This window comes from Astatotilapia calliptera, chromosome 18 (genome assembly GCF_964374335.1).
Source record: "Astatotilapia calliptera chromosome 18, fAstCal68.1, whole genome shotgun sequence".
Classification (NCBI taxonomy): Eukaryota; Metazoa; Chordata; class Actinopteri; order Cichliformes; family Cichlidae; genus Astatotilapia; species Astatotilapia calliptera.
Window position 1 is genome coordinate 21,384,041 of NC_137439.1, and position 22,948 is coordinate 21,406,988.

General features: G+C 39.5%; 2 protein-coding genes and 1 long non-coding RNA gene across 4 annotated transcripts; all 3 read right to left on the reverse strand.

Moving 5' to 3' along the window:
* Positions 1–1,258: 1,258 nt before the first annotated feature.
* On the reverse strand, positions 1,259–3,816 carry LOC145422007 (uncharacterized). 2 transcript variants are annotated; one of them, XR_013903374.1, is made up of 3 exons: positions 3,347–3,787; positions 1,436–2,473; positions 1,259–1,377 (listed from the first exon to the last, which is right to left on the reverse strand). It is a non-coding gene; the product is annotated as an uncharacterized LOC145422007 (long non-coding RNA). The 2 variants fall into 2 exon arrangements; XR_013903373.1 differs by having other exon boundaries at positions 1,259–2,473; positions 3,347–3,816.
* Positions 3,817–11,741: 7,925 nt separating this feature from the next.
* LOC113010797 (complement C1q-like protein 2) lies at positions 11,742–14,496 on the reverse strand. The gene is made up of 6 exons (XM_080293013.1): positions 14,470–14,496; positions 14,219–14,341; positions 12,882–12,921; positions 12,766–12,851; positions 12,516–12,638; positions 11,742–12,405 (listed from the first exon to the last, which is right to left on the reverse strand). The coding sequence occupies exons 5-6, from the start codon at positions 12,583–12,585 to the stop codon at positions 12,125–12,127; spliced, it is 351 nt and encodes a 116-aa protein (XP_080149139.1). The 5' UTR covers positions 12,586–12,638; positions 12,766–12,851; positions 12,882–12,921; positions 14,219–14,341; positions 14,470–14,496; the 3' UTR covers positions 11,742–12,124.
* Positions 14,497–21,866: 7,370 nt separating this feature from the next.
* On the reverse strand, positions 21,867–22,760 carry LOC145421774 (complement C1q-like protein 2). The gene is made up of 3 exons (XM_080292523.1): positions 22,500–22,760; positions 22,296–22,418; positions 21,867–22,164 (listed from the first exon to the last, which is right to left on the reverse strand). Exons 1-3 carry the CDS (start codon positions 22,582–22,584, stop codon positions 21,884–21,886), a joined length of 489 nt encoding a protein of 162 aa, XP_080148649.1. The 5' UTR covers positions 22,585–22,760; the 3' UTR covers positions 21,867–21,883.
* Between the last annotated feature and the right edge of the window lie 188 nt (positions 22,761–22,948).

Consider the following 22,948-nt stretch of genomic DNA (forward strand, 5'->3'; position numbering starts at 1 on the left):
CGGTGCTGTGGTTTGTTTGTTTTAAACTTAAAGTTTGATTGCTTTTAATTTAAATGTTATTCTAATGTTTGATAATTTTTTTTATTATTATTGTGTGGGTGTGGTAGCTGATGTGTTTTTGGCTCATGAAGTGGGTCCTGCCCGATTGTCAGCTAGGACTGGCTGCAGTCCCACTGAACTCCTGGCTGGATAAACAGTTTAAAAACAAACTATTATTTCAGACATTCATTTCTCACATATGGTCAATTCTGCTCATTTTGGTTATCCAAACACTTGACACTTCTGGCTTTGTCAATTCGTAATGAGAAAGTGAAACGATTTCTGTAAACAAAAAATAAAATCATCTAAGTAAAAGTGATCAGTACAATAGCACCAGCAAACTCTTGTTTAATGTTTTTTTTCACCTAAAATATACCATATTTGTTAAATTATAATTTTATGCGTGAACAATTTTTCTTCAAACTTCAGAGCATTTATACTGATAACCTAAGAATGAACTGTATGAGGATCTTTTATTTTTTATGTTTTTTTGTTCATGAGTAAATTTGAATATGCAAACGTGCAAAACCACATTGTAAATTTTACAGTTATTTAATATTTGCAATTAAATTTAAATGTATTTTATTTCATGGGGGGTATTTTATGTTTTTTTATTACAATATTTGTTTTGTATTTTGTTTTATTCAGTTATATATCATTCTACTTGATATATTTAATGTGGATAAATAGTATACATTACTTACCTTTGGATAATTAGTTGTTATGATTTAATTATTTACAGGGAGTGCAGAATTATTAGGCAAATGAGTATTTTGTCCACATCATCCTCTTCATGCATGTTGTCTTACTCCAAGCTGTATAGGCTCGAAAGCCTACTACACTGTAAAAAGAATAACCCTATTCAAATAAAAAAAAAATGATGTCCAATTGTCACATCCAAAATATTTGACTTCATAGAATCCAAATTGAGTCACTTGATATGACCTGATACTTTTATGTTGATATAAACAATATTACTAGACTTGACTGAAACTTTAAATTTTGCATTGATCCAAATTGATTTTTTTACATAGAACCATATTTTAATTATTGAACCAAGCTAATGTATTCGCATCGAACCAAATTAACATGAACTAATATGTTTGTGTAGAAGCCAGGTAATTGATTTACATATATTCAAACTATATTTTTTACATTTTATTTCAGTTCGAAAAATGCTCTGCATTTCCTATAAAAAACAAGACAGTTGGCCAACCAATTATTTCAAAATTATTTATTGTTCCAAACCATTTTAACTATAATCAATAGAGAGGATTAGTAATATACAGATTTAGTGCTACGACAGAAATGATTAGAGAAATGTTTGTTTTATAAAACCTGCAACCTTTTGAAAACCAGTATAAAACCTGCAATCTTTTTAGAACTGGTATAAAACCTGCAACCTGTCTAAAACTGGCATAAAACCATTATAAAAACTCTTTTTAAACCAATTTGCAAGTACTCAAAAATGTTTATATGTGCACTGTGCCTGTACAATGTAAAAAAAAATCTAAACATGTATCAATGAAATCAACTTAAATCTCCCTTTCAAATGGGTGTTCTTATAATTTTTGAATGTAGAATACCACTGCAGGCCAACCAAGCAAAATAACCAAGCACACATGCACATGCATGTGCACATACACATTCACACATGCATGCAAACACACTACTGTGCAGTGTTAAGTTCACAATTAAGTTTGCGAATCTTAGAGGTCATCTTGTTAAAGTCAAGCTCCATCAGAATCTTTTGAAGAGCCTCAAAGGTGAACCTGAATCCTCGTGGATATTCCATATTAAGAGCATAACAGAGTCCAAAGACCATTGCCACTCCAGCTGCCACAGAAGGCAACTCATTCAGGACTTCCACACCATCAATGATTATCCTGATGTCTCGAGGCTGATGTAGGAGGCTTGAGTTGTCCCTGAAGACGAAGAGTGCCATGGTGGTACTCTGCAGCTCTTCCTCAGCTTCATCTTTCTGGGATATCTTGAGGTAAAATATGGAACAAAATGTACAAGTGAAGAACTGAAGTCTGGCACACCTGATAAATCTTTGACCATAATAAACTACTATTTTGATAGTTGTTTGGTCACAGACTATTAGAACAATTATTTGACTAATCAGATTGTGAATTGCATAATCAATGGTGGAACATTTTCATAAATGTTCCACAAAGCCCAAGAAAAAAAAGAAAACAATACAGAACCCTAAGATATTAACTTGATGAGTTGATTAATCGTTGCTGTCCTACATTAATCACTGCATTTAATAGCAGAGTTGTCAAATTTACATCAAGAGACTGCGTCTCATGTAGAGACAGAACAGATATGGACATACCATGTATTCTTTTATCAAGTCCTCACCACATTCTCCAAGGTAGATAATGAGAGATTTAAGTATACACTCCCTCCTAATGTCAGCATCAGCATCCTGCAGGAACAGTTAAAATTGTTACTATGCAATATGGAGAGTATGCTGCGTGAGAGGAATTTTTTTTCACCTCTCTATCCTCATAAGGTGACTAATGCACCTTTTCCACCGACAAATCGACACGGTGCGCTTGAGAGCAGTTCAGTTTAGCGTGGATGAACTCGCTTGTTGCGGTGGAAACATAAAGCGGACGTAACTGGGAACAGGGGCGAACCCATCTGGCTATGAAAAGTCACGCGCAAAAGTCTTTGTCCGCAACGTCACAGCCCGAAGAACAACAACAATCGCGATATATGTGTGTTTTTGTACTTTGCTCTGTCTGTGGTTTATTTTGATTGGTTTGATTTTTGGTTCTTGTGGAGGAAGTCGCCATGGTCCAAAGTCAATGGAGTATGGTTGCTGGGAGTTTTTTTTAAAGCCTTTTGTGGGAGCGCTTCTATATCACATCACGTGGGCACCACACACACCCGGGCCAATCAGGTGTAAAGGTGGTGGAAAAGCGTCCGCAGGGGGCTAAAGTGAACTGAGCCACACCGTGTTCTGTCGGTGGAAAAGCGGCATATGCTTTCTTGTCCCTAAATAAAAGTTTATACGTATATATACGTATATATACGTATGTGTATCTGGCGAGTGAGAGTGAAAATGTGTCTCCAAAATAAATTTTGTTGTAGTTGTGCTCTGTACTTGCATAATGACAATAAATCTCTTCATTCATTCAAGGACAAAGCCCACACTTCCTTTCAACATTTTTAAAGGTCACAGACATAATCACTGACGTTACCAAAATAAAACTGTAACAGGATACAAATTCTCATTAGATACAGGGGTTAAAATGCTAATTGTCATGTTAATAGTTAATTATATACACCCTACCTGATCAAGAAACTCTAGGATCATGGCAGTTTTTGCTTTGGTTGTCCCTCCTTTCTTTCTGATTATTTTAAGTAGCTGTGGGGAGTGCTTGTCCAGCTGGGCCATGAATCTGGTTAGCAGGGGAACTGCAGTAACCCGCAGAAACTCTGCATTAATCTGTACATGAGTAGACAGTGTACAATACATTTTTTTAAAGACCAACTTCCAACAAGAAAAAGTCAAAACATATATTTCCCATTTCCAAACTATGATAAAAGGCATTAGTACAAAAAAGTTAAAATTATACCTCTTCCATCTGAAATAGACCTGGCCATCTTTCCAAGAGGTTCTTGATGTCAGGCTTCTTATCCACAACCTCTTTCCTCCTGAATTTGAAGGTCCTGGCCATCAAACGTGCGCGCACAAACACAAGCTTGTGTCTAGAAACTGCGAGCTCACCAGAAAAATTCAAACGAAGCGGAGCACGGAGTTATACTATGAATGTTATGAACTATGAACTTATGCTAGCTAGCTGTATCCACCACCGATGCATCGTGGTAACGCTAGCTAGTTAGTATACTGGTAAAAAACGGCTTTTTGCCTAACTTGCATTCCCGACTGTGATAGTCGGTTGCTGGTAACCAGTTCTAACGTCGCGCCGGATAACTAGCTAGCTTGTAGCTAGCAGCTACAATCATGCAAAAATTGGGGGTGGCTGTCGACCAGTGTTGATCAAGTTGCTTGAAAAAAGTAATCAGTAACTAATTACTGATTACTTCCCCCAAAAAGTAATCCAGTTACTTTACTGATTACTTATTTTCAAAAGTAATTAATTACTTAGTTACTTAGTTACTTTTTAAAAACACGATTTACAACCTGAATAGGTAATAAAGCGATAGATCTTTCAGCCCAATTCTACTTTTTCTGCATAATCCATCATACAAAATGTAATGGAAAAGTCCCTTTTTAAAACTTGTTTTATTAGTTTTAATCTTTTAACTTTATGCATCAAGCAAAAATTTAATTATATGCAACATTCTCTGACTGGAAGAAATTAATTTAATATTTAAACCTATTTTCTGCACATTCCAGCACATTAAATAATTTTTTGTGTGTGTTTACACTCACTCTTTCAAATAGATGCAAGTAAAACACAGCAGAAAATAAATGAAGTCAAAGACTAGCGTTCATTTTGTATGGAGTGCCAGGACTGCCATAATGAATTAATTAAATACACCATTAAATAATTAATTAAATGTGGCAATAATTAATTAAAATTGGATATAATTAATTAAATAAATAGTTATGACACATGTAATTAATTAATTATTGACACGTTTAATTAATTAATTATTGACACATTTAATTAATTAGTTATGTATTTCACATTTTAATTAATTATTGACACGTTTAATTAATTAATTATTTACACATTTAATTAATTAGTTATGTATTTCACATTTTAATTAATTATTGACACATTTAATTAATTATTTAATGATATATTTATTTATTTCATTTTGGCAGTCCTGGCGCCTGGCTCTCATCATGAAATAATTTTATGTGTCAGCCTCACCCATCAAACTCAGGGGGCGGGGTTAACGCTGCCCATGCAGCTTCTCTAACATTTGATTGGTTGCCGTGCAAAGTAAGTCAAAACAGGTCGATCCTAGATAATCGATTGCTTGTGTAGACTTGGGGCAGCCAGGTATCCCAGAATGCAGATCAAATCACAGGCAGCAATGGTGGTGGTGTAGTTTTAAAATACCTCGTTTTTCTGTCACCAGCTACACTTTTAACAGTGTTTTAGCCGCGAATGTCGCGACGTATGTCTGGTCAGGTTGTCAACATAGAACATGTTTGCAAAAGTGCTCAGATGTTTTCCGAGATTTCACTAGCTCTGCTAACAATTAGCATGCAGAGCGCACCGAGGGGGTTACGTTAACCGGTTTGTTTAGATATTCCACTCTCCGTGTTCCACATGTTGCATTCGCGATTCTCATTTTCACCGAACGATCGTCTCTTTCCGCCTGGTCTTGTGTCTCTGTGCTTCTGTAACATAAAGAACGAGCTGACATTTTTCTCACGAAACCAGCGATCAGCTCAACAGACCCTCAGTTTACCTGCATGCATCCTCCTCCTCATCTGTCAGCTGTTTAACACCTGCTGCTAATTCAAGAAACGCGCCTAGTTACCTGGTGATAGTCACAGTTTAACTGGGCAGCCGGTACTCGATATAACGCAATGTCAGCGCATTTTTCTGCACAAGATAAGTAAATATAGTGTTTTCCCCGAGCGCAGAGCTGCTGGAGCTTGTTTCCTTACAGAGCACTTTATAGGCGAACCAGCTTCATCAGCGGCTGATGTCCAATCACCGGCACACAGCTTTGAAACCTCAGCTGAGTTTTAGCTCTCAGTGGTTAAACGCTGGACTTCATTCACTCAGGTTCTGTCTGTCGGGTCACGTTTATGTCGCTGTTTTATTTACAACTGAGCAAATCGGTTTGGCTGAGGTTAAAGTTACGTTTCATAACTGCATAGTTTCACAGACGTTTAATGGTTCACTGGCACATGTGTTAGACTGAACTATCATCTAAATATCATCTGTTTTTTAATAGTTATTCAACTGTATTCTAAGCACCAGCTGTCTGTTAGAATGTGATTTTTTTCTCTCTCTGTTGGCAGAGGTATAAAAATGCGCAGGAAAATCTGACGTGCATGGCAAACTTCACCGACGATATTTAGGGAGGAATAAACACACATCAAACATAAATGAACCATTTGCCTGTCTCCATAATTGAGAGAATTTTCTCTTCTTATGTCAACACTCTCGCTCTCTTTTTTTTTTTTTTTTTTTTTGCTTTTTCGGTCATGTTATGTTTACCTGTCAAAGGCTTGTTACAAACTATGAAACACATCGTGCAGACTTCTGGATGTTAGAAGAAAACTAATACTGCTCATGAAGGAGACTAAAGGCAGGAAGGTGTCCTTTAAAACTAAATATGTTAATAGGACCTCCCTATTTATATCATAGTTTATGATATAGCATGTGTATTTCTGATTTCAGTGTAGTGGTGAACAGTCGCACAGCTCACATAAGCGTTATCTGTGATACTCCTTAACTATAATTTATCCAAGTTAACTTCAGTTAACCATTCAGACAGTTCTTTTGCAATGAAAAACATAAACACCCATGCTGCCGGTAAGCTTCCTCAGTGCCAGCTGTTAACATTATAGCTGCTTATGCAGTAACCATGGTAACCACGGACTCTGAGCGGCTGGATCGACGGAGGTCAGACAACAATTTTACATGTATGATCTTAAAACAGGACACAGCCACTATACGTGCTGGCCTCATCAAATGTGAAGGCAGACTGAGTCTATGTTTGACGTTTGTTTATATCTAATCTTCCTTTTCAAACATTTAAACAGCAGCGAGTCTGCAGCTGAGGGAACACAAACTCAAATTGTCGGAACAGGTTTGCTCGTTTCTTGGATTCATTTGGTGATTTATTAAATGTATAACTGTTATTCTAATCTGCTGCTGAGTCTCTTACACTTTTCTTTATGCTGTATATTTTCACGTCTCTGGAATAGTTGGCAGTTAGATAGTCAGCTGGGAAACTTTGTGTTAACTCATGGAGCTGAGGATATCGTGGATATGCTGACCTCGCTGCGTGGTGTACAGAGCGAGGTCAGCATGATTAATATTCACAATAAAAATATTAGCCGAACATCATGAAGTCTGTATGTGTTTCATAGTGTCGAACAACCTTTGTACAGTTAAAGCCAGCAGTTACTACATGACAGAAACACCAACGTTATCTCTTTTATGCGTTTTATACACAGGTCACGCTGATTACTGAACAAAAACCCAAAGATCAGATGTTAAACAGATTTATTTGCTCTCTCGCCTCCTTAAACATGTTTTTAATGTTAGTTATAATTCAGAATTGGCGACTGAAACACGTAGGACACATAAGAACATCAGGAAATAAAACACCGATAAATATAACCTCAGTAAAAGAAGTCAGCGGGGGTTACTACAGCTGTGTACCGGGGCCTGCGCTTTGTTGGTGGGATTGCTTGCGAGGCGAGCGGGTCTATCCCACGCTTTGCCGTGAGACTGGGCAGACATCTCCGAAATCATCGAAGCACTTTTGCAAAGAGGCTGTATCTTGACAAACCGACCAGACACATGAAGATTAAACCACTACATTCTCGGCTAAAAAAATATTAAAACGGTATTTGGTGACACACAAACAGGGTTTTTCAAAGCTCAGTTCTGTTAGCTTCCACATGCAGGTTGTTGTGTGCTAGAAACAATGGCCACCAGGCCAAAGCAATGGTTTTGACTCGATCAGCGTTAACCCCGCCCCCTGAGTTTGATGGGTGAGGCTGACAGATAAAATTATTTCATGATGAGAGCCAGGCGCCAGGACTGCCAAAATGAAATAAATAAATATATCATTAAATAATTAATTAAATGTGTCAATAATTAATTACCGTATTTCCCGGACTACAAAGCGCACCTGAATATTAGCCGCACAAGCTAAAATCAGGGGAAAATCCTGTTTTGTACATACATTAGCCGCACCTGACTAAAAGCCGCAGGTGTTTCAATGTTGACTTATCATATGTAAGAGAATATGCACAAAGGGAATTGTCAGGAAAGAGATGGCTGTTTGGAGACACACCCCTTTTATTAATATTTTGAAAAACAAGTTATGGGTACATATTTGCACATGTAGTACATAACAGTAACCTACAGCACACCAGAAAAATAGATTCGGCCTACCTTTTAGGCTCAGGTGCAGTGACACGGCTTTAACAAGAAGAAAAGTCAGTCATTCACCACCATCTTTCTCTTCTTCCTGCGCACTAAAACCACCAAAGTCCTCTCCTCCAGTGTCGGAAACGAACAGGCTCAGGATGGCTTCGTCATCCACTCTCCGCTTCTCTCCTTCGTTGTCACTTTCAAAACCAAAGAAATCCTCGTTGTCAGTGTCAGAGTCGAACACCCTCAGAAGAGCTGTGGCGGTGTCCTCCTCTCCATCATGCAGCAGTCCAGCCCTTCAAAATCCATTGGTGATCGTGGATGTTTTCGCACTTTTCCACGCTGTCAGAATCCACCGGTGGAGTTGGGCATAACTTGGTTTTCGCAAGTTTATCGCCGCTCGTCATCCACGCCTCCCGCTGAACGCGTAGCGCTACTTTGAAGTTTGTTTTTCGCGCTACTTCGTACGGCACTACGTTGCCTGGCGGACGGACATGTGACTAACATACCACTCTTGAACCCCGATCCTTCCGCCAGGCAACGTAGTGCCGTACAACAGCGGAACAAACAAAACAAATCGTCTTACGATATGACAAAAATCATGGACAATCCATAGAAAAGCCGCACCTGACTAAAAGCCGCAGGGTTCAAAGCTTGTGCAAAAAGTAGCGGCTTATAGCCCGACAATTACGGTAAATGTGTCAATAATTAATTAAAATGTGAAATACATAAATAATTAATTAAATGTGTCAATAATTAATTAATTAAATGTGTCAATAATTAATAAAAATGTGAAATACATAAATAATTAATTAAATGTGTCAATAATTAATTAATTAAATGTGTCAATAATTAATAAAAATGTGAAATACATAAATAATTAATTAAATGTGTCGATAATTAATTAATCACATGTGTCATAACTATTTATTTAATTAATTAATTCCAATTTTAATTAATTATTGCCACATTTAATTAATTATTTAATGGTGTATTTAATTAATTCATTATGGCAGTCCTGGCACTCCATACCTTTTGCTCTATTTTCACCTGTAAAGCAGGAGCGGGGTAGGCGGAGGTTTATCCTGGTGCAGGTGTGCCGCAGCAGTCAGTTGAAGAATCCGCGAGTTTCTCTGAGTTTCCCATTACGTGGTAGCGCACTCGGTGCTTGCTTGGAAGTTTAGGGGGGGGCTTTTCGCAGTAAAAATAAGTTTTCTTCCCATGCACAATGCTAATGGACGCTAATGTTTTTGCCACTTTTTATGGAATCAAACTCAAAGTAAGGTCAGTACTTCCACACTTTAAACGCTGCACGCTCATACTCTCTCCCGCACTCGATATATGATCCATTGTTGCTCTGCACACAGCTGTTGTCACCAACGTTGCACTTGCTTACGTCACTGTCATGAGACATTCTTGCAAAAAAAATCACTGTTTTAGTAACGCAGTAACGCAGCGTTCCTACGGCAAAGTAACGGTAATCTAATTACCGTTTTTGCAATAGTAATCCCTTACTTTACTCGTTACTTGAAAAAAGTAATCGGATTACAGTAAAGCGTTACAAGTAACACGTTACTGCCCATCTCTGCTGTCGACCCAGCTTAAATGGGGTTATTTTCTGCAATTTTGGCAATACAAATTATAAAAGCTTTTGTAACACACTTGGCTTTACTTACGTTTATTTTCAGATGAAATTAATCAAAGATGTGACACGATGTTTCCAGCAGCCATGCAGAATAAAAATGGGTCCCGGTCTATTTCTGGTGGGCGTGTTCAAGTGCAAATCACTTTGACTCAAATTAAAGATATTATCTGTTCAACATGAAAAGAATTATATGTTTTGAGAGAAATCAAAAACTTTGCGTTGTGTCCTTTGTACAGATATTTAGCTTCATCCAAATCAAAAGTGGTATTTTAAAATGCAAAAAGAAAGGGTTTCACAATCAAATCAATGATTTTATTCTGTTTTGAATGGCACTTATTAGATTGAATGAATGACTGCATGTTAGACTTTTTTCCGTGTACCAATTAAGCATATTAGGTGATGTGCATCTTTGTAATGAGAAGGGGTGTGGTCTAATGACATCAACACCCTATATCAGGTGTGCATAATTATTAGGCAACTTCCTTTCCTTTGGCAAAATGGGTCAAAAGAAGGACTTGACAGGCTCAGAAAAGTCAAAAATAGTGAGATATCTTGCAGAGGGATGCAGCAGTCTCAAAATTGCAAAGCTTCTGAAGCGTGATCATCGAACAATCAAGCGTTTCATTCAAAATAGTCAACAGGGTCGCAAGAAGCGTGTGGAAAAACCAAGGCGCAAAATAACTGCCCATGAACTGAGAAAAGTCAAGCGTGCAGCTGCCAAGATGCCACTTGCCACCTGTTTGGCCATATTTCAGAGCTGCAACATCACTGGAGTGCCCAAAAGCACAAGGTGTGCAATACTCAGAGACATGGCCAAGGTAAGAAAGGCTGAAAGACGACCACCACTGAACAAGACACACAAGCTGAAACGTCAAGACTGGGCCAAGAAATATCTCAAGACTGGTTTTTCTAAGGTTTTATGGACTGATGAAATGAGAGTGAGTCTTGATGGGCCAGATGGATGGGCCCGTGGCTGGATTGGTAAAGGGCAGAGAGCTCCAGTCCGACTCAGACGCCAGCAAGGTGGAGGCGGAGTACTGGTTTGGGCTGGTATCATCAAAGATGAGCTTGTGGGGCCTTTTCGGGTTGAGGATGGAGTCAAGCTCAACTCCCAGTCCTACTGCCAGTTTCTGGAAGACACCTTCTTCAAGCAGTGGTACAGGAAGAAGTCTGCATCCTTCAAGAAAAACATGATTTTCATGCAGGACAATGCTCCATCACACGCGTCCAAGTACTCCACAGCGTGGCTGGCAAGAAAGGGTATAAAAGAAGAAAAACTAATGACATGGCCACCTTGTTCACCTGATCTGAACCCCATTGAGAACCTGTGGTCCATCATCAAATGTAAGATTTACAAGGAGGGAAAACAGTACACCTCTCTGAACAGTGTCTGGGAGGCTGTGGTTGCTGCTGCAGCAATGTTGATGGTGAACAGATCAAAACACCGACAGAATCCTTGGATGGCAGGCTTTTGAGTGTCCTTGCAAAGACAGGTGGCTATATTGGTCGCTGATTTGTTTTGGTTTTGTTTTTGAATGTCAGAAATGTATATTTGTGGATGTGGAGATGTTATATTGGTTTCACTGGTAAAAATAAATAATTGAAATGGGTATGTATTTGTTTTTTGTTAAGTTGCCTAATAATTATGCACAGTAATAGTCACCTGCGCACACACAGATATCCCCCTAAAATAGCTAAAACTAAAAACAAACTAAAAACTACTTCCAAAAGCATTCAGCTTTGATATTAATGAGTTTTTTGGGTTCATTAAAACATTGTTCAATAATAAAATTATTCCTCAAAAATACAACTTGCCTAATAATTCTGCACTCCCTATAATAACAAATAATAATTGTTGTGGCGTTTTATGTGTTTTTTCTTTGCTGTTATAACAGAATCATTTGAACAAACGTGTCCAGATGTAGCTTGAACTTTAGTGACCTTAACTCAAGTCTGGATGGATTTGCACATAATTTAAAAAAAGAAATACACACTTAAATCAGAATACTTCTATTATTGATTTTGACCAAGAAATCACCTCAAAACAGCACACACAAATGTATATTTATGTTAACCTTAAAATGAGTCAGAGGAGCCTACCTGACTAAAAAAGAAGAGAAGTGAAATTGCTGCACGTATTCAGACTTTATTGTTCATTTGAGACACAAACTCCTATAAAATATTGGTTTTAATTCTGACACCGCCACCATGTTCTAAAGCTGCAGATTGTTACTGTAACCCATGAGGGTCTTGGCCAGGGGAGAGGGCCAAGACCCTCTTTCGGTGGGAAAGTCACCACCGAAAGTAATCAACCAAACTCTACATGTCAATATTGTTCTGTTTACTCATTTGCTATTCAAACTATGCTTGTCTGAGCTTACAGAGGGAATAACAAATGGCCAATGAAGGTGCTGTGGTTGTTGGCATTATCAAAAATCCAGGTGTCCGGACGGAGCCTCATGTACACCTGGTCTCCTGCAGCCAGCTGCAGAGTCATGCCATTGGTGGCTGTCTCATAGCGATTTCCAGCAGCATGGTTGTACACTGTCACCATCTGCTCTCCATTCTTCATCAGACGCAGCCCCATCGGTCTAGTTGATATATTATGACCAGAGAAGCTGAAGTAATAAACTCCTCTGACCGGAGCAGTGAAAATACCTGGAGATGATGGACACAGTTACAGCTTATATGGCTTAGTGGTAGTGAAAGCACTTATCTAACAAATAAACTCATAAATGTAAGAATACATATAATTATTGTAAGTTTACCTGTTGCAGGGTTGTAAGAACCTGAGTTAAAGTAGACATTTTTGTAAGTCAGTGTGATCTCTGCACTCATTGGTCCAGTATTTCCAACATTGCCAATTGATGCTCCAAATGCCACACGGCTGCCTGGAGATGCATGGAAATATGGGATTATTTGTTTGGTTTGACAACAACAAAACCTGAACCTGTATCAGTACACTGATAAAGATCTATACATGTCAGAATAAAACCTCCAGCTGTGTTATGTTCTTACCTTGGATTGATGATTTCAGATCTGCCAGCTGTTTCTCAGCATTATTCAGCTTGGTTTCTAGTTGTCGTAATATTAGGAAAAGTTGTTCATTTGTCCCAGCACAGAGTTGAGGTGTCTCACTTTCAGATGCTTGGCCATCCACCTGAGGGAAGGCAGCTGGACACAGAAAGAAGAGGCATAAGGTTAAGACTGCAGTCTTCATCTTTTCAGAATTTCTCTTCATCTGTGTTAGTTCCCCCCACAAGGCTCTAGATATATACTGTATCACAAAGACGGAAGTGTCCCTATTTTTTTCCTTTCCGATAAACAAGCACAAAGAAAACTGGGAGACAATAATTATGTGATTGAGACAAGATAACACTTCACGAAAAACCTGTTTTAAGCCCCATGAATGATCCTTCTCTTTATAAGCGGTGTAACATGAGTGGTTCATTGAAATAACAGCAGAAAAAGCAACTGTCTGTCAGTACGCAGTGAGTAATGTTGGACTTCTCGCTGGAAATCAGCAGCAGTAGTAGTCAACATTATAAATAGCAATTTCAGCTACATTCTAAGGTGAACTTGAACGCAACATTTAAACTGAGAATTTTTATACTGGAGAATACAAAGTAAAAGTTGTGAAAGCATGCAAATGCAATACAATAGTCTAACAAGCAAACCTACTGTTAGAATTAAGGCATCCAGCTGTCCTGCTCTTCTTTATCACTCATGCTCCTTCTTGTTTGAGGTTATTTCTCTGCATGCTTATAGAAGGCAGTGTGAAACAATACATGTATTAAGGCTAATTTACACCACGGAGCACTGCTCCAAGGAGTCTGGCGTAGCTTTAACAGTGTCTGTGAAGCTGGATTCAAGAAAAAAAACACAAGTTTTTTTTAGGGCATGTGTAGGACCATCTTGTGCCAGTACAGAATGTGATGTCACTAGCTTGGTTGGTTGTTTACTACTAATAAACCCAATTAATTAATTTAAGTTAACTAGTGACAGAACTGGGTGTTTAACAAGGAAGCTAAAAAATAGGAGTTTACATTTACGCTGCCCCTGGTTGCAGCAATGAGTTTTATGTTAAAAACCAACTACATACTTTCACTCAGTTTGTTAAGTAGAAAGTGGTCGTTTTTTCTTGCTGGTATGCTGATGGATACTGGGAGTCCCTTTTGTGCTTTGGTGACAAGTAATGTTTGTGGTGTGATGCATGTGTAGAAACATGTTAACTGTTTGGATGTGCTTGGGAAAAAAGACCATTTTAATGCATAAAACTGTGCTGAGCGGATTTTGTGAATACCTGCTCTGACAGCTGATTGTACCATTTGGTCTCTACATACAACCCGATGAGTTCATAGTGAATAGTGTGCTTATATGGTGCTAAGAAGTTTAGTGGTAGTGAAATGCAGCACTTATCTAACAAATAAACTCATAAATGTAAGAATACGTATAATTATGTTAAGTTTACCTGTTGCAGGGCTGTAAGAACCTGAGTTAAAGTAGACATTCCTGTAGAGCAGTGTGATCTCTGCACTTATTGGTCCAGTATTTCCAACATTGCCGATAGATGCTCCAAATGCCACACGGCTGCCTGGAGTTGCATGAAAATATGGGATTATTTCTTTGGTTTGACAACAACAAAACATGAACCTGTATCAGTACACTGATAAAGATCTATACATGTAAGAATAAAAACCTCCGGCTGTGTTATGTTCTTACCTTGGATTGATGATTTCAGATCTGCCAGCTGCCAGCTAGAGTAAAAATGAACACAGGGAGGCTCTCAAGCAACACACACACACACACACACACGCTGCCCAAACCACTGTCACTCACAGCTGTGGCAAAATGGGGAAGTGGAAGGGGCGTGGCTGTTTGGGATGGCAGATTGTGGTCGTGTCCAAATTCATGGGCTGCATCCTCCTGAGGACCCGGCCTTCACGGTCTACGTGGGCCGGGTCCTCAGAAGGTCGGGTAGGCCGGAAGTAAACGGCCTAGCCTTCAGATTAGCGTCACAGCTGTCTCGGTGGAGTTTAATAAACTCAGCCGTCTGCTCCTTGCTATCTAAAATATAATAGGACATTGGCTTAAATTCTCGACTGTCTCATACTTATGTTTAATCAGTTTTCTGTTTGACGTTTAGTCAGCTGTGTAAAAACCAAGGAGGAACCCACCCGGGGGATTAATAAAGTTTTATTTTATCTAATCTAATAACTAATCTCAGCCAAACCGATTTACTCACGAACAAACAAAACACTGAAAAAAGCCCAACAATAACATTTTTAGGTTGTCTAAGTGAATTAAATATTACGTTTAACCCGAGTAGCGAAACTCCGCGGTGATCTGAAAATGATGTGCCGGGAGTTGTGCCGTTCTCGGCCGCATCAGTAACCCTCGAGCTCCCGGCTTGCTATCGAGCTGGTGGGTAGCAGACGCCTCCGAAAACGTCGAAGCACTTTGGCAAATATGCGATATCTTGATGAAACGAGCAGATATTTGATGTTTACACAGCTAATTTCTCGCCTGAAAATATGTTAAAAGTTTATTTTGTGACCCAGAAAGATTAGTATGAGTAATTTTAAAACTTAGTAGCGGCCGCCATTGTTGGAAACTGGAGTTTGGCTGGGGCACGCTATGAATTCTGGGATATGGTGGGCCATGAAGGACACACCCGACCCATCCTTCAAATTCGGGGAAAAGGAGGACGCATCTGTCGGCCGCATTCGGAGGAGTCTATGAATTTGGACAGCCTTCGGCGCGTTGCTGTGACGTAATTGGTCTACAAATGCGGCCTCAGGAGGATGTAGCCCATGAATTTGGACACGACATATATGCCGTGGCTGACGAGCTGCAACACACCTCAGCTGTGGCTCATGAGGCAGACCTGGAACACAGGAAGGGGAGAAAAAAAAGAGGGAGAGGCACTAGAGGTCAGCGACCGTAACACGGTATTCCTATTTTTTTCAGTTCTAATAATCAAGACAAAGACAACTCAGAGACAATGTTTATCTTGAATTACACTTCATGAAAATGCAGTTTCAAGCCCTATTGTTGTAATTGTGAAAGCATACAATACAATAGTCTAATTAACCTGTTGTTATCAAAGAAAAGTGTTCTCAAGTTCATCTCCCTGTTGGAGCTCAGTCTGGGTGGAGTTCTTTTTTCTCCTCGTCTTTCTTCATGTTGTGCATTTTCTATGGTTTCGGTTCGTATCTTAAATGCCCCATGGGGATAGAAAAAAGTCTTTTTGACTTTGAAAATAGGGAAACCAACATGAGGAAATGAGACCTAGTTTAATTTTCCCAGTGAGATAATATCAAACAAATCACAAACTTTGTAATCAGTACAATCGGAGTCGAGCATTTCTGATTTGTTGCTTTTTTGTGAAAGGAGCCCCAGTATAAAGTGTTGTGGAGGAAGAGTTTAGGTAGGACGTCTACATTGTGTTTATCGTTGAAGAAGATAACATCACAGGAATTACTTATCATGAACCTAAGGATAGGATGCACAAAACTAAGAGTCAGGATTTTGAATGAATTAAAACTCTCTGAGTCTTTGGTAAATTAAGAAACCAGAGTGGAAGCTGTTGCCTCTCCTCCTCCTCGCCCTGTAGTTTGAGGCTTCTGAGACTTAGGCTACATCCACACGTACAGTGGGGCAAAAAAGTATTTAGTCAGCCACCGATTGTGCAAGTTCCCCCACCTAAAATGATGACAGAGGTCAGTAATTTGCACCAGAGGTACACTTCAACTGTGAGAGACAGAATGTGAAAAAAAAATCCATGAATCCACATGGTAGGATTTGTAAAGAATTTATTCGTAAATCAGGGTGGAAAATAAGTATTTGGTCACCTCAAACAAGGAAAATCTCTGGCTCTCACAGACCTGTAACGTCTTCTGTAAGAAGCTTTTCTGTCCCCCACTCGTTACCTGTATGAATGGCACCTGTTTGAACTCATCATCTGTATAAAAGACACCTGTCCACAGCCTCAAACAATCAGACTCCAAACGCCGCCATGGCCAAGACCAAAGAGCTTTCGAAGGACACCAGGAAAAGTATTGTAGACCTGCACCAGACTGGGAAGAGTGAATCTACAATAGGCAAGCAGCTTGGTGTGAAAAAAATCAACTGTGGGAGCAATCATCAGAAAATGGAAGACATACAAGACCACTGATAATCTCCCTCGATCTGGGGCTCCACGCAAGATCTCATCCCGTGGGGTCAAAATGATCATGAGAACGGTGAGCAAAGATCCCAGAACCACACGGGGGGACCTGGTGAATGACCTGCAGAGAGCTGGGACCAAAGTAACAAAGGTCACCATCAGTAACACACTACAACGGCAGGGAATCAAATCCCGCAGTGCCAGACGTGTTCTGCTGCTGAAGCCAGTGCATGTCCAGGCCCGTCTGAAGTTTGCCAGAGAGCACATGGATGATACAGCAGAGGATTGGGAGAATGTCATGTGGTCAGATGAAACCAAAGTAGAACTTTTTGGTATAAACTCAACTCGTCGTGTTTGGAGGAAGAAGAATACTGAGTTGCATCCCAAGAACACCATACCTACTGTGAAGCATGGGGGTGGAAACATCATGCTATGGGGCTGTTTTTCTGCCAAGGGGACAGGACGACTGATCCGTGTTAAGGACAGAATGAATGGGGCCATGTATCGTGAGATTTTGAGCCAAAACCTCCTTCCATCAGTGAGAACTTTGAAGATGACACGAGGCTGGGTCTTCCAACATGACAATGATCCAAAACACACCGCCCGGGCAACAAAGGAGTGGCTCCGTAAGAAGCATTTGAAAGTCCTGGAGTGGCCTAGCCAGTCTCCAGACCTCAACCCCATAGAAAATCTGTGGCGGGAGTTGAAAGTCCGTGTTGCTCGGCGACAGCCCCAAAACATCGCTGCTCTCGAGAAGATCTGCATGGAGGAATGGGCCAAAATACCAGCTACTGTGTGTGCAAACCTGGTAAAGACCTATAGTAAACGTTTGACCTCTGTTATTGCCAACAAAGGTTATGTTACAAAGTATTGAGTTGTATTTTTGTTATTGACCAAATACTTATTTTCCACCCTGATTTACGAATAAATTCTTTACAAATCCTACCATGTGGATTCATGGATTTTTTTTTCACATTCTGTCTCTCACAGTTGAAGTGTACCTCTGGTGCAAATTACTGACCTCTGTCATCATTTTAGGTGGGGGAACTTGCACAATCGGTGGCTGACTAAATACTTTTTTGCCCCACTGTACGTGTGGATGTAGCCTAAGTCTCAGAAGCCTCAAACTACAGGGCGAGGAGGAGGAGAGGCAACAGCTTCCACTCTGGTTTCTTAATTTACCAAAGACTCAGAGAGTTTTAATTCATTCAAAATCCTGACTCTTAGTTTTGTGCATCCTATCCTTAGGTTCATGATAAGTAATTCCTGTGATGTTATCTTCTTCAACGATAAACACAATGTAGACGTCCTACCTAAACTCTTCCTCCACAACACTATACTGGGGCTCCTTTCACAAAAAAGCAACAAATCAGAAATGCTCGACTCCGATTGTACTGATTACAAAGTTTGTGATTTGTTTGATATTATCTCACTGGGAAAATTAAACTAGGTCTCATTTCCTCATGTTGGTTTCCCTATTTTCAAAGTCAAAAAGACTTTTTTCTATCCCCATGGGGCATTTAAGATACGAACCGAAACCATAGAAAATGCACAACATGAAGAAAGACGAGGAGAAAAAAAGAACTCCACCCAGACTGAGCTCCAACAGGGAGATGAACTTGAGAACACTTTTCTTTGATAACAACAGGTTAATTAGACTATTGTATTGTATGCTTTCACAATTACAACAATAGGGCTTGAAACTGCATTTTCATGAAGTGTAATTCAAGATAAACATTGTCTCTGAGTTGTCTTTGTCTTGATTATTAGAACTGAAAAAAATAGGAATACCGTGTTACGGTCGCTGACCTCTAGTGCCTCTCCCTCTTTTTTTTCTCCAGACCTCAACCCCATAGAAAATCTGTGGCGGGAGTTGAAAGTCCGTGTTGCTCGGCGACAGCCCCAAAACATCACTGCTCTCGAGAAGATCTGCATGGAGGAATGGGCCAAAATACCAGCTACTGTGTGTGCAAACCTGGTAAAGACCTATAGTAAACGTTTGACCTCTGTTATTGCCAACAAAGGTTATGTTACAAAGTATTGAGTTGTATTTTTGTTATTGACCAAATACTTATTTTCCACCCTGATTTACGAATAAATTCTTTACAAATCCTACCATGTGGATTCATGGATTTTTTTTTCACATTTTGTCTCTCACAGTTGAAGTGTACCTCTGGTGCAAATTACTGACCTCTGTCATCATTTTAGGTGGGGGAACTTGCACAATCGGTGGCTGACTAAATACTTTTTTGCCCCACTATACACGGGTATTTTTGATAACGGAGACTTTCCGTTTTCGTTTTAAAAAATAATCCCGTCCACACGTAAACGCAGAAATGAAGGAAAATGCTGCTAGGAACATGCCAAAGCAACAGGTGGCAATATATTCCTAACCGTGTTGGCCAATTAGAAGTCTAGAAGCCTCGTGGGAAATGGTAAACAAGGATGGGGCATAGAAGCAGAACTGAGTCGTATGTGTGGAGGGACAGTAACTGTGTGTGTATATATGTAAGCATTTAAACACTGCAGAGAGTACAATTAACAGTAATAGTATTGTAGAAATTCATTTCACCAAAACAATAACGTGGCGCACAGTGTGACGTCAAAAAAGGCGCACACCTTTGACGCTGCGTTTTCTCAGTTTTCTCAGTTTTTCTCGTCCACACGTAAATGCAAAAACGGAGTTTTCAAAAATATCCACCCTGGCCAGAGTTTTTAAAAATCTCAGTTTTCAGTGACCGAAAACAGCGTTTACGTGTGGGCGAAAGGTGCAAACGCATAGAAAAATCTGCGTTTTCAAAAATACCCGGGTACGTGTGGACGTAGCCTTAGTAGGACTCCTGTGTGCTGATTGATTTTAACTAAAGTATAAACCTAGATAATGTGTAACCAGGTTTCCGTAAGGCAACATAAATCAGTATGTTGATCAGTTATTAAATCATATGATATCAGGAACTTAGAAGAAAGTGACCTAATGTTTAATAATCTATATTTAACTGATCTACTGTTTGGTGTATTTCAGGATGATATTTGTAACTCTTCCCTTTAATTATTATTATCATTTTCTTTTTACAATTTCATTACTATACTGTAGCGGGTCAGGGCTGTTCGGGGTTCTGTTTGTACAGTTATATTTTGTTTATGTTGCCAAAGTGACAGGTGACGCCCTCTCGCTGCGACGGTGTGTCCTTCCGGGGTCAGAGGGCGCCCTGTGTGTTGTTGTTGTTGTTGTTGTTTTTCGCTGTGTGTGGCCGCGCTGAGCATTAGCTAGCGGCAGTGTTTTTCTAGAATTGTTAATAAACGGCTGTGCTCCCTGGCTAGCTCACGGAAGCAAGACCAAACGACTCCTTTTCTGAGCTCGCCACAATACTTTGTTTTTTGTCAGTCTTTTGGGTTTTAGGGAGATGACAGGAGGAGGGAAGCTGCAGAGAGGCACGTGAGACTGCACCTCTGCTTCCTGGTCCCAACTTTGAATAGTCACATTGTGGGAGGTTAATAATTTCTCAAATGAATGCTGCACCATTCAATGTATAGCATAGGTGTTATCTTTCCTAACAAGACCAGGACTTCCCTGTCTGTCAGTTATCTTAAAAGACCTCATTGGGTCGTTTTTTTGTTTTCTCTTGGAAATAGTCTACATAGCTAGAATGATGAGGATGTACACATCCGGGACAGGGAGGAACGCTGGTTTGAACACGGAGTCAAGGAAGCCATTTACGTGAAAGGGGAAAGTCCATCTCTGAATCGAGGAGTGGACCTAAGGGTACATCTTTCGCCATCTTACAATGCTGTGATTGCAGCCATTCCCCAACTCTCTGTGAATGGTACTCATGGCCATTGATCAGTGGTCTTTGATCAGTGGTTGTTGATCAATGTTCATGAGAATTTGCACAAATATTTTGAAGGAACTGACCTCCCAGCCCATTGTTCCTTCACTGGGCTGGTTTCAGTCATTATGCAAATGTACTGTTTATAAGATTGGGGAAACCTGCAGTCAGCTGAGACTGAAGAAGTCACTTGGATGAATGATGAAACGTTTCTCCCACTGAAAACGTTACATCCAGATGAACAGAATCAACTTTTGGAGATTTGAAAAAACATGTTGTTGTAAGGTTTTGAGCTAAATGTGGAAAAATGTTGCTGTTAATTTCAACATGTTTCACTTTACAAAAGGCACCCCATACACAATCCTTCAAAAAATATTAGACTCCACGATATTATTTATTAATAATCTTGCTTTTATAAGGCTTTTCAAATGATCCAGTTGTGCAGCAGTGTTTTTAAAATATCTTCAGGGTAATTTGGGAAAAAAATTAATAAATAACAAATAACAGGTGTAAATAACATTATTTTTCTTATGAAAAATAAAACACTCCATGAATACAGATACATTTTCAGCAGATTATTTTAAATGAGTGGGGGCTATGTTTTGTTTGATTGGGTTGACTCTCTCCTGTTGTGTCTGGCGAGCAACTCAGAGCACCATCATACCAGTATAAATATTTCAAAAGGATGCCAGTCACGGTGGATAATAAAACAGGCCTTGGGACCCTGGTGGTGGTCTTGTTGTCTTGTTTGCTTTAGTGTGGGCCAGAGACTGATAAGAGGCAAGCTCCCTCGGAGTACCATTGATCATTTAATTTAAAAAAAAAACACACTTTAGTCAAAATGATTTTATTGAGAAAAAATGTTAATTTCACCAGTGAAATACAATATTTTACACCTACTATACACTAATTCATATTTATACCTCAGTTGTTGTTGGGGGGGGGGGTTGTCTCACAATAGCTAGTAATACATTTTAAAGCTGAAGATACAAAACTATTCATTTTTAAAAATGTGTTATTTTTAGCTGTATTGAAATAGACTTCTCTCCACACATTCACTAATAAAAAACAAAATGTTTTAAGGTTTTTCTCCTCACTCATATATGACTTTTCAACTATGCTTGTCTGAACTTCATCTTAGTCACAGAGGGAATAACAAGTGGCCAATGAAGGTGCTGTGGTTGTTGTTATTATCATAAATCCAGGTGTTTGCACGGAGCCTCATGTACACCTGGTCTCCTGCAGCCAGCTGCAGAGTCATGCCATTGGTGGCTGTCTCATGGCGATTTCCAGCAGCATGGTTGTACACTGTCACCATCTGCTCTCCATTCTTCATCAGACGCAGCCCCATCGGTCTAGATGATATATTATGACCAGAGAAGCTGAAGTAATAAACTCCTCTGACCGGAGCAGTGAAAATACCTGGAGATGATGGACACAGTTACAGCTTATAAGGCATTAAGAAGAGCAGTGGTAGTGAAATGCAGTACAAATACTGCAAAACTAACAAATAAACCCATGTGTACAAATACATATAATTATGGTAAGTTTACCCGTTGCAGGGTTGAAAGAGCCTGAGTTAAAGTAGACATTCCTGTAGAGCAGTGTGATCTCTGTATTGAATGGTCCAATATTTCCAACATTACTGATGGATGCACCAAATGCCACTCGACTGCCTTGTGGTGTAGCGTGAAAATAAGACATTATTAAAATGGAAAACATGGAATTAATGAAATAGCTGTGCAGTATGATCTTACCTTGGATCTCTGACCTCAGATTCGCCAACTTTTTCTCAAACTGCTTCTCAGTGTCCTTCAGCTTGGCCTCCAGTTCTTTTAACATTAAAGCAAGTTGGATGTAGTTTTTCTCATTCCCTGCTGAACAAGCTGCATTGATGACAGGACTCTCAGTTGGATTGGCTTCTCCTGCTTGGCCGTCCAGCTAACTTACCTCAGCCACACACAGGTAGAACAGGGAGACGGTTAACACAGTCAGTAAGGTCTTCATCATTTCACTCGTTCTGTTTCTCGGGATATGCTGTCAGTGCCTCTCCCTACAAGGCATTATATAGCATACACTAAAAGGAAGTAACCTTGTTTATTTTCTGAAAACAAAAAAACACATCATCATCTTTGTCATATCTTTTATTGTGTTGTATCAAAGGTTATTTTTTATTAGGCTTTTACAAGTAAACAACAGGATTTCC